The 12,240-nt window shown below is 42.5% G+C and overlaps 1 protein-coding gene across 1 annotated transcript in view; it reads left to right on the forward strand.

The window, feature by feature from the left end:
* Positions 1 to 11,232: 11,232 nt before the first annotated feature.
* Positions 11,233 to 12,240, forward strand: part of MTMR9 (myotubularin related protein 9) — a 28,073-nt gene continuing 27,065 nt past the window's right edge. The window contains exons 1-2 of the mRNA XM_075860874.1: positions 11,233 to 11,537; positions 12,009 to 12,117. Of these exons, the coding sequence (XP_075716989.1) occupies positions 11,356 to 11,537; positions 12,009 to 12,117 (291 nt within the window). The 5' untranslated portion in view covers positions 11,233 to 11,355. The remainder of the gene's footprint in view (positions 11,538 to 12,008; positions 12,118 to 12,240) is intronic.

The raw sequence follows: 12,240 nt of genomic DNA on the forward strand, positions 1-12,240 counted from the left end.
TTATAGTAGTTATATTCTTGTATATAGGAGCAGTATTATAGTAGTTATATTCTTGTATATAGGGTCAGTATTATAGTAGTTATATTCTTGTATATAGGAGCAGTATTATAGTAGTTATATTCTTGTATATAGGGGGCAGTATTATAGTAGTTATATTCTTGTATATAGGGGCAGTATTATAGTAGTTATATTCTTGTATATAGGGGCAGTATTATAGTAGTTATATTCTTGTATATAGGGGGCAGTATTATAGTAGTTATATTCTTGTATATAGGAGCAGTATTATAGTAGTTATATTCTTGTATATAGGTGCAGTATTATAGTAGTTATATTCTTGTATATAGGGGCAGTATTATAGTAGTTATATTCTTGTATATAGGAGCAGTAATATAGTAGTTATATTCTTGTATATAGGAGCAGTAATATAGTAGTTATATTCTTGTATATAGGAGCAGTATTATAGTAGTTATATTCTTGTATATAGGAGCAGTATTATAGTAGTTATATTCTTTTATATAGGAGGCAGTATTATAGTAGTTATATTCTTGTATATAAGAGCAGTATTATAGTAGTTATATTCTTGTATATAGGAGAAGTATTATAGTAGTTATATTCTTGTATATAGGAGCAGTATTATAGTAGTTATATTCTTGTATATAGGGGCAGTATTATAGTAGTTATATTCTTGTATATAGGAGGCAGTATTATAGTAGTTATATTCTTTTATATAGGGAGCAGTATTATAGTAGTTATATTCTTGTATATGGGAGCAGTTTTATAGTAGTTATATTCTTGTATATAGGGGCAGTATTATAGTAGTTATATTCTTGTATATAGGAGGCAATATTATAGTAGTTATATTCATGTATATAGGGGCAGTATTATAGTAGTTATATTCTTGTATATTGGAGCAGTATTATAGTAGTTATATTCTTGTATATAGGGGCAGTATTATAGTAGTTATGTTCTTGTACATAGGGGGCAGTATTATAGTAGTTATATTCTTGTATATAGGAGGCAGTATTATAGTAGGTATATTCTTGTATATAGGGGCAGTATTATAGTAGGTATATTGTTGTATATAGGAGCAGTATTATAGTAGTTATATTCTTGTATATAGGGAGCAGTATTATAGTAGATATATTCTTGTATATAGGGGGCAGTATTATAGTAGTTATATTCTTGTATATAGGGCTAGTAATATAGTAGTTATATTCTTGTATATAGGAGCAGTATTAGGCTGGGTTCACACGACCATGTTAAGTCCGTAATGTACGGAACGTATTTCGGCCGGAAGACCCGGACCGAACACACTGCAGGGGGCCGGGCTCCTAGCATCATAGTGATGTACGATGCTAGGAGTCCCTGCTTCTGCGTGGAACTACTGTCCCGTACTGTAATCATGATTACAGTACGGGACAGTAGTTCCACGCAGAGGCAGGGACTCCTAGCATCGTACATCACTATGATGCTAGGAGCCCGGCCCCCTGCAGTGTGTTCGGTCCGGGTCTTCCGGCCGAAATAAGTTCCGTACATTACGGACTTAACATGGTCGTGTGAACCCAGCCTTATAGTAGTTATATTCTTGTATATAGGAGGCAGTATTATAGTAGTTATATTCTTGTATATAGGAGCAGTATTATAGTAGTTATATTCTTGTATATAGGAGCAGTATTATAGTAGTTATATTCTTGTATATAGGGGCAGTATTATAGTAGTTATATTCTTGTATATAGGAGGCAGTATTATAGTAGTTATATTCTTGTATATAGGGAGCAGTATTATAGTAGTTATATTCTTGTATATGGGAGCAGTTTTATAGTAGTTATATTCTTGTATATAGGGGCAGTATTATAGTAGTTATATTCTTGTATATAGGAGCAGTATTATAGTAGTTATATTCTTGTATATAGGAGGCAGTATTATAGTAGGTATATTCTTGTATATGGGAGCAGTTTTATAGTAGTTATATTCTTGTATATAGGGGCAGTATTATAGTAGTTATATTCTTGTATATAGGAGCAGTATTATAGTAGTTATATTCTTGTATATAGGAGGCAGTATTATAGTAGGTATATTCTTGTATATAGGAGCAGTATTATAGTAGTTATATTATTGTACATAGGGGACAGTATTATAGTAGTTATATTCTTGTATATAGGGGGCAGTATTATAGTAGTTATATTCTTGTATATAGGGGGTAGTATTATAGTAGTTATATTCTTGTATATAGGAGCAGTATTATAGTTGTTATATTCTTGTATATAGGAGACAGTATTATAGTAGTTATATTCGTATACATAGGTGGCAGTATTATAGTAGTTATATTCTTGTATATAGAGGCAGTATTATAGTAGTTATATTCTTGTATATGGGGGGTAGCATTATAGTAGTTATATTTTTATCCATAGGGGCAGTATTATAGTAGTTATATTCTTGTACATAGGGGGCAGTATTATAGTAGTTATATTTTTATCCATAGGGGCAGTATTGTGGTAGTTTTTTTTCTGTTCCAAAGTGCACAGAATTAGTGGGGTTCTAACAAATGGGGCTCCTACTGACCCCAAAAATTCAGATTATTGTCAAATAGTATTAAATGCAGAAGTGGCTGCATTTGAATGGTCGCTACCCATTAATGTGAAAAGCAGGTACATTCATTTTTCTTTTTTTACATCCCCATTCTATTAAATTTAGATTAGCACACACTCGACTGTAATAAGTATTAGGTCTGTACAAGTTTTCAGTGTCTGGATGTTTTCCAGTCCCTAAAAATTGATGGCCTATCCTCAGGATAGCCCATTCAATAGCTGATCGGTCAGAGTCCGACTCCTGGGACCCCCGCCGATCAGCTGTTTTGAAGGGGTGCAGCTCTCATACGAGCGCTGTATCCCCATCTTTTCTACTTGCTCACTGTGAATCCTCGACACACTCTTAGCGGCGACTCACAGGTATTGTAGCCTTCTCCTCCCATTGAAGTGCCTGACTGGCTCCCTGCCCTCCATGACAGATCTGCCTGAGTCCTCTTCCTATCGAAGATATACTAATATCTTGCCACTATGGAATCTAATGGGCTTTGTTATAGATGGTGGGGACCGGGTCTGTGGCCTATTTAGGTCCAGGACGGATTCTCTACCATCCCTGACAGATATACTAATAAAACATATTTCCACTATGGAACTTAATTCGGCTCTGTTTTGGATGGTGGTGACCTGGTCTGCGGCCTTTTTGGTCCCAGACATCTTGTCTGTTTTTTAAATATATTGACATATATTGAAATATTTTCTCCCCATATTTACCCCCCCCCCAAAAAAAAAGAAAAAAATATACATTTTTACATACATATCGGAGATATGATATCTATAAGACTAAGGCTCCTATAGCTGCACCACTGGATAGAATTGGATGCATTGTCTCAGCAGATCGTTTCACACATGATAGGCTTAGATACATGGCCCCAGGGACAGTATCACACAATAGGCTTAGATACATGGCCCCAGCAGACAGTATCACACATTATAGGCTTAGATACATGGCCCCAGCAGACAGTATGATACATTATAGGCTTAGATACATGGCCCCAGCAGACAGTATCACACATTATAGTCTTAGACCCCAGCAGACAGTATGATACATTATAGGCTTAGATATATTTCCCTAGCAGACAGTATCACACATGATAGGCTTAGATATAGGGCCCCAATAGTAAGTATCCTTGTACTAACATATGTTCACCCCCACATATATATATATATATATATATATACACACGAGACAGCATATCTGTAGCACTCTGACCCTATAGCGATGGATAGGATTAGATACAGTGGCTCAACAGACAGTATCACACATGATAGGATTAGATACTGTGGCCGAGCAGACAGTATCACACATTATAGGTTTAGATACAGTGGCACAGCAGACAGTACCACACATGATAGGATTAGATACAGTGGCTCAGCAGACAGTATCACGCATGATAGGATTAGATACAGGGCACAGCAGACCGTACCACACATGATAGGATTAGATACAGTGGCTCAGCAGACAGTATCACGCATGATAGGATTAGATACAGTGGCCGAGCAGACAGTATCACACATTATAGGTTTAGATACAGTGGCTCAGCAAACAGTACCACACATGATAGGATTAGATACAGCGGCTCAGCAGACAGTATCACACATGATAGGATTAGATACAGTGGCCGAGCAGACAGTATCACACTTTATAGGTTTAGATACAGTGGCTCAGCAAACAGTACCACACATGATAGGATTAGATACAGCGGCTCAACAGACAGTATCACACATGATAGGATTAGAGATAAGGCCCAGCAGACAGTATCACACATCATAGGATTAGATACAGTGGCTCAGCAGACAGTATCACACATGATGGGATTAGATACAGTAGCTAAGCAAACAGTATCACACACGATGGGATTAGATACAGGGCCCATCAGACAGTATCACACATGATATGATTAGATACACAGCTCAGCAGACTGTATCACACATGATAGGATTAGATACAGTGGCTCAGCAGACAGTATCACACATGATGGGATTAGATACAGTGGCTCAGCAGACAGTATTACACACGATGGATTAGATACAGTGGCTCAGCAGACAGTATCACACATCATAGGATTAGATACAGTGGCTCAGCAGACAGTATCACACATGATGGGATTAGATACAGTAGCTAAGCAAACAGTATCACACACGATGGGATTAGATACAGGGCCCATCAGACAGTATCACACATTCGGTTGTTGGACTTCAGATACGAGGACTTCAATGACGGCAGTTTTTTTTATTCTCAATAAAATGGTTAGATACAGGGTTGTGTTTTTTGTATTTCAATAAAATGATTTTTTCTATGATGCTTGTATCTTTTTAAACTTTATTATCACACGCCTGGAGTAGATGGCCGCTGGCTGAGCAGACAATCTCCATTACTAAGGCGAGGCTTAATGTTAGCCGGTAGCTAGAGGCAAACACTAACCCCCATTATTATATATAGAAAAATATGTGGCCCATAACCAAACAGTACCTAACAAACCCAAAATTGCAATATATATATAGCACGGTGCCATTCCTGTATAACAGATTATAGAAAAAAGAAAAAAAGAAAAATGATCCAGAAAGTATAACTAGGCACTCTTGGGATTAAATAAAATGGCTAAGCATACAGTATTTTACACGATGAATCCAGATAATACCGGCAACATTTAATTTATACATGAATACAAAAATCATACAATTTAAAAAGAGAAATCTCGCTCAGCAGACTGTATCACACATGATGGGATTAGATACAGTGGCTCAGCAGACAGTATTACACACGATGGATTAGATACAGTGGCTCAGCAGACAGTATCACACATGATAGGATTAGATATAGGGCCCAGAAGACAGTATCACACGATAGGATTAGGATTAGATACAGGGCCCAGCTCGCTGACATTGCAGCTCCAGCACTGGACCCAGGAAAGGTAAGTATAAGAATTGCTTTTATTTTTTATGTGTTACTAATTTTTTTGTGTTTGTGTTTTTTTGCAGGTTCGGTTGTTGGACTCTGTCGGATTCGATGAATACTTCGATAACTGCTTTTTTTATTACCAATAAAATGGTTAATGGGGGTTGTTTGGGGATTTTGTATTTTAACAAAATATTTTTTTAAACTTTATTATTACCGCTTTAGTAATGGCCGCCGGCTGATTGACAACATCCATTTCTAAGGGGAGGCTTAATGTTAGCCGGTGCAGAGGCTAACACTAACCCCCATTATTATCCCGGTACCCACCGCCACCAGGAGTACCGGGAAGAGCTGGGTACGAACCAGTACCCAGCCATCTGTAGTGTAGGTCGGGTACTGGGGCGACTGCAGGCTGGTATTATTAGGCTGGGAAAGGCCAGAAACCTTGGTCCTTCCCATCCTGGTAATGCTGCCTGCTGCTGTTTTGTATCTGGCTGGTTATAAAAATCTGAAGGTGGACCCGCACATTTTTCATACCCAGCCACGTACAACACAGCAGCAGCCTGGCATTACCAGGGTGGGAAGGACCAAGGTTTCTGGCCTTTACCAGCCTAATAATACCAGCCTGCAGTCGCCCCTGTACCCGACCTACACTACAGATGGCCGGTTACTGGTTTGTACCCGGCTCTTCCCGGAACCCCTGGTGGCGGTGGGCACTGGGGTAATAATGGGGGTTAGCGTTGGCCTCTGCACCGGCTAACACTAAGCCCTGCCTTGGCAACGGATGCTGTCAATCAGCCGGCGGCCATTACTAAGGCGGTAATAATAAAGTTCAAAAGAAAATACAAAGACATAGAAAAAATATTTAATTGAAATAAACCTCCCCCCACACAACCCTCATTAACCATTTTACTGAAAATAAAAAAAGCCGTCATCGAATCCGACGTACTCCAACAACCGAACCTGTAAAAAACACAAAAAAAACATTAGTAACACAGGTGGTAGGCTTAGATACAGGGCCCATGTGTGATTCTGTCTGATGGGCCCTGTATCTAAGCCTACCACATGTTAGGCTTAGATTCAGGGCCCCAGCAGACAGTAATCTTATACAGTATAGGATTACTGTCTGCTGGGGTCCTGTATCTAAGCCTGCCTTGTGGTAAGCTTAGATACAGGGCCCATCAGACCATATTATACATAGTCATGTATCTAAGCCCACCATATGGTAAGCTTAGATACAGGGTCCATATGTGATACGGTCTTTTATACCCTGTATCTAAGCCTACCAACAAGGCAGGATTAGATACAGGACCCCAGCAGTCAGAAACGATGTTACACTTACCTTCCTCTTCGGCTCCGGGTGCAGTGGATGTCCTGACACCATCCGGCATCGTGACGTCATGCGCGGCGCACAGCGTCATGAAGTCAGGACGCGAGAAGACGTCAGGACCTCCGAGGGTAAGTATAGTTATGTTATTACTATAGTAACAGGGGCCTGTGTATTTTATGACATAGGCCCCAGTTACTATTATTGTAGACGCGCTGCGGGGGGCCGCGGCCCGGACGCAATTGTGACTGCTGCAATGGCAGTCGCCCGGGTGATCCGGAGCACCAGGCCAAAGATCCTTGGCTTGGGCCCCCGGAGGCCCGATGCTAGCGACGCCCCCTCTCCGATCGCTATTTAGGTCCCTTGAGAGATATTTACTTCTTGAATGATGAATATATCCAGATGTATGATAAAGGCTGCTGTCTAGGTAATCTGCCGTGTAAAATAACGACATATAATATATCGATGATATAAATGAGTTTTTGGTGATTCTGCAAAACAAAAATATGCATGTATATACAAAGAGTATTAAATAGGTATTGTGCCTTTAATTGTAATGCTATAAAGTATGTCGATGCTGGGAAGATGATCCAGCGACTCTGAGGAAGCCCCAATGGGGATGAAATGTGTTAGCCTATCGCACGGCTGTGAGTGACGTCATCACGTTTGTCTCAGTCAGGGTCCCGGTCGAGGGTTCCGCTGACGGAGAGATCTGACGGAACCCATGAACGGAGCCTGATGCAGATGTGAACGAGGCCTTAGTCCCAATCCTGAGCCTTTTGTGGAGACCTTGTTTTCCATCAAGATACTATCACTTATATCTCTCTCCTTTGAGGCTGCGAGATTAATATATTTGTACGTGTATATATATATTTCTATGTGACATGTTTATTTTCTACCCTGACGTGTGCTGTATATGTCCCAGAAAGAATTCTTTTTATTTTTTCATAGTATTTTGTAGCTGGGACGGCACCTAGTTTAGTCATTTTGACTTTGTTTGTTTAGGGTTGCTATTGGATAATTATGTAGGGACAATTTTTAGGGACTGGAAAACCCCTTTAAAGATGATTGTTAACAATCACTGACAGCAAATAGAGAGCTTGAAAATGTGAAGTTATATTAGGACGTTGCATTTTTTGTTTTGCACTAAACATAATTACGCTTTATTTACATAAAAACTGGAAGACATTTCCCCTAAGGCCGTGTTCTCACGGGTCAGATACGCTGCTTAAAAATCACACCCCAGGAGTCCGACCCTCTGACATCATCCTTGCCGACCACCCGGGAATACGATTCATCCTATGTGACCACCGCTACAGCCTGTCATTGTCTTTTTCCATTGTTGCGATTTTTGCGGCGTCATCGCTGCGAATACGCTGAAAAAGTCGCAATACTTGGCTTTCCGTTACGGGTTTTGCATCCCCAATGGGTAAAACCCGCGACGGAAAATCATGTAAAACGCAGCATAAATTGACAAGGATTCAAATTCCGCACCGCAGGTCAATTTATTAACGTTTACGCTGCGTTTTTTTCCCTCCCCGCAGCGCGGCCAGGAGATTTTCTAAATCTCATCCACTTTGCTGCTACTGTAAGTACACAATTCCGTTGCGTTTATGCTACATGGGAACCCGGCCTAATGGATACTCTACAAGTTCTGAGCTGGGGAGTGAGTTCAGGCTTCGGACTAGCAGCGGGCCGATGTGACTATACTGGAGTTACCTGTTCCTTTATGTTGTTACCTCTAGAGCTGGTCATGAGTGGGGGGGGGGGGGGGGGTATTACGCTCCGTTAACATCTGCGTCAATGTTTCCATTAAGAACGGAGCAAAACCAAAGCATGCCATTGATTTTATTAGGATCCTTCAGTTTCCTACTTGCTTTTTTTTCTGAGTCAATGAAAAACGGCTCCAAAAACGGCTCAAGAAGTGACATGCTCCTTCTTTTTACGAGACGTTTTTTTACGCGGCTGTTTTTAAAAATGGCCGCGTAAAAACGCCCCGTGAGAACGCAACGCCGTTTTTCCATCTCTTGAATGAGGACCTTCTGGCGATCAGTTGATCCAATTAGGTCTGGAAGCTGAAAAGAATGTGGGCCACCTTAAAAGCTGCAGTGGCCACTGCTGGAGATTCGTGGTATTACACGACGCACATTCAATCTATATCCTAGTATAGAAACAGGGAGAAACCTCCAGCTCACCGGTCTGCGTCTTCAGATAGCGTCAGTCGGATCCCCGCGACGGCCCGCGGTGTGTAGTAGTAGAGAAGAGAAGAGATTGATCCAGCGCTAATGTTGGTTTTAAAAGGGAAAAACACGTCCCATGTTTATTGTAGAAAAAATTAAAATTGGAAGGGAGACGCAGTCCCAAGGCAAAGGTAGGAGATATGTGGGTGAATACCCAAAGCCTACGCGTTTCGAACACGGTCTGCGTTCTTAGTCATGGCAGGAAGGAGCCATATCCTATTAGGGCTTCTCCACATGTAACGGAATTGCTGCGTATTTTCCGTCCGGAATTGCGGACAGAATATACGCAGCAGAATACAGTAGCGGCAAAGTTTTAACAAACCTCATCCACACGGTGCGTAATATTTCCAACCAGAAATTGGCCTGCGGTGGGTATTTTTTGGATCGCAGCATGTCTATTCCTGGTGTGGAAAGTGGACTGAATCGCTGCGTCCATCCCCCAACATTGAGAAAAACGCAGCAAAATACGCACATTTTTCTTCAGAGCGCACGGCTGCCCGTCCAATCAGAGCTCTCTATATGAATCTTCAGTGCTATGACCTCAGTACCAGTTATTAATGTTCTACACCTAAACTTTTTGCTGTCTCCTATAGTTACGTGCGACTTCTTATAGTTTTTGTCCTATCTATCCCTGAACTGTCTGAATATGTTTCTGGATTACCCTCTTTTTACTGCATACTCAGCTCTGCTACATTGTTTATGAAGTGGACTGTCTGTCTACGTTACTGAATTATCCCCCATATACTGCATACTCAGCTCTACTACATCATTGCAGAACCCTGGACGGTATGACTATGTTACTGGATTTCTCTCTTTATACTGAATACTCAGCTCTGCTACATCGTTGCTGACATTTGTCCTATTCCTGACTACCCTCCTGCCTTAACCCTGGATACTACTGGTACCTGCTCTACTGGTAACTGTACCGTTTCCCCACCCAACTACGTTCCTGCTCCATCTGTGCTGCTGCCAGTTGGTGACTATTCTGGGGATCGCAACCTAGGGATTCTCCTGCAGCAAAGTCCAAGGTTCAAGGTGGCAAGGATGAAAACTAGATTATCCCTTAGACTCTGCACCCCACTTTAGCCTTACCAGTCAGACGTGCGCTATGATAAATAGGACTATTAGGGTGGTATCGGGGAGCGGGCAGCCATGCTGGATATTTATTTACCTCCACTGCAGTACTTATTGGGACCGGATGGTGAGACAGGAAACATTGAAATATTTTGGATTTTTTTTTGTGGCATTTTGGATCCTAAACTCGGAACCAATCCCTCAAAAAGAGGAGACGTGTTTGATGCCATTCCCTCAGGCGGCGACCAGTGTTACGGCCAAAGTCGCTGTGTAGCCCTAGTCTTAGGCTGCGTTCACATCTGTGTTCTTGTTCTCCAGAATAACGGAAGCGCCAGATCAGTCGCATGACGAAAAGCAACGGTACCCAACAAAACCCATTGACTTAATGGGTTCTGTCCGGTTTCCGTCCTTTTATCCTAGGAGTAGAGTTTCTATAGAGCATTCGACAAGTAGACCTGCCATTACCTCTGTCCCACAACCAATGGCAGAGCCAATCAGATCGCAGCTTCATTTTTCTAAAGCGAATTAGAAAGTGAAAGAAGTCATCTGATTGGCCGCTGAGGGCAACCACTCCTGATTTTGTGTGCAGGGAGGTGTCAGCTCTGAGCGGAAGCTGCATGGAGAGGGACCGGGCATTCAAAAATGGGGATTAGAGGCCCAGCACTGTTAGGCCCCTGCTCTAGACCACCAGGAGTATGAGAGGAATATCATCACTAACCCCAAAACCTCCTCATGTAAAAGTGTAAGAAGTCTGTTATGTAGAAAATTGGCAAGGTCAGTATAATGGGGGGCATTTTGCTGTCGCCTTTGTGTGCACCAACGCACATGGAAAGCCCCCATAAAAAATCCTGGAGAGACCCTGGTAGCACGCCGGTCCGTACAGTATAAAGAATCAGGGCCCCCGGCCCCCAGCCCCCTCCCTATACAACTCATACGGTATGTTTTTCTATTGGTTTTCTGAAGCAGCGCCACCTGTCGGCAGCAGCTGGTACACGAGGAAATGCGAAGTACTGTAACGATACGAAATGAACATCCGCACGCAGGCGCAGTGCAGATTGATACAGTGTATCCATAGAAGTGGTCGGCGACGCGCAGGAGAAGGTTGCGCAGGAGAAGGTTGCGCAGGCGCAGTAGCGGCAGGGTCGTGAGCGCGCACGCATCGGGCTGTGGCCTGGTTGTCTGTATATAGTGATGAGGAGGATGACCCGGGTATAAGAGGTGACGGCCGTCAGCATGGAGTTCGCTGAGCTCATCAAGACGCCCAGGGTGGATAAAGTGCTGCTTCACCGACCCTTCCACCCGACAGTGGGCGGTACCCTGTGTCTGACGGGTCACCACCTGATCCTGAGCTCCAGACAGGACAACAGTGAGGAGCTGTGGCTGCTGCACTCCAATATCGACTCCATTGAGAAAAGGTACAGTAGTCTGCACTCTGCAGATACACATATATATATATATATACTCTGCAGTATAGGGTGTATGCAATAAATGCAGCGTTACGTGGACAGGCCGGGTCTGCCTGACTGCGGACCACCCTCTATGATGTCCATATCCCATAATAAGACACCCAGACGGGGGTCTTCTTCATCAAACAGCCTCTTTTAATGGCGTCCATGTTCTATAGGAGGATATCCGTGCAGCATTGAGCTCACATTGGCGTTCGGCAGTCGCCGATGGCGGTGATTTTGGTAGCGTGTCACTTGCTGTGCAGGACTGGAATAAGTTCAGGTGGTTGCCTAGCAACAGGTGATGCAGCCGGCAGGTGACTACCCCGGATCTCCGTGCTGCTATGGAGACCAGTGTTATATGGGAAGATGATGATGCGTTCTGCGGATGATCCATGGTCGTCCGGTATGGTGGTAATAATAATAATTTCCTGTCCTCAGGTTCGTTGGCTCGTCCGGGACCATCACCATAAAATGTAAGGACCTGCGTATATTGCAGCTGGAGATAACGGGGATGGACGAATGCCTGAACGTCGCCAGCTCCATAGAGGTAAGCGGCTCCCTCCATCCTGGTGTGATGATATATCATGTTATATCTGTGCCGGGTCAGAGGGCTGGAAATAATGTATAATCAGCGGGTTGTGATGTCACCAGGTCCTGAATATACAGAGAT

Source organism: Rhinoderma darwinii, chromosome 4 (genome assembly GCF_050947455.1).
Source record: "Rhinoderma darwinii isolate aRhiDar2 chromosome 4, aRhiDar2.hap1, whole genome shotgun sequence".
NCBI lineage: Eukaryota > Metazoa > Chordata > Amphibia > Anura > Rhinodermatidae > Rhinoderma > Rhinoderma darwinii.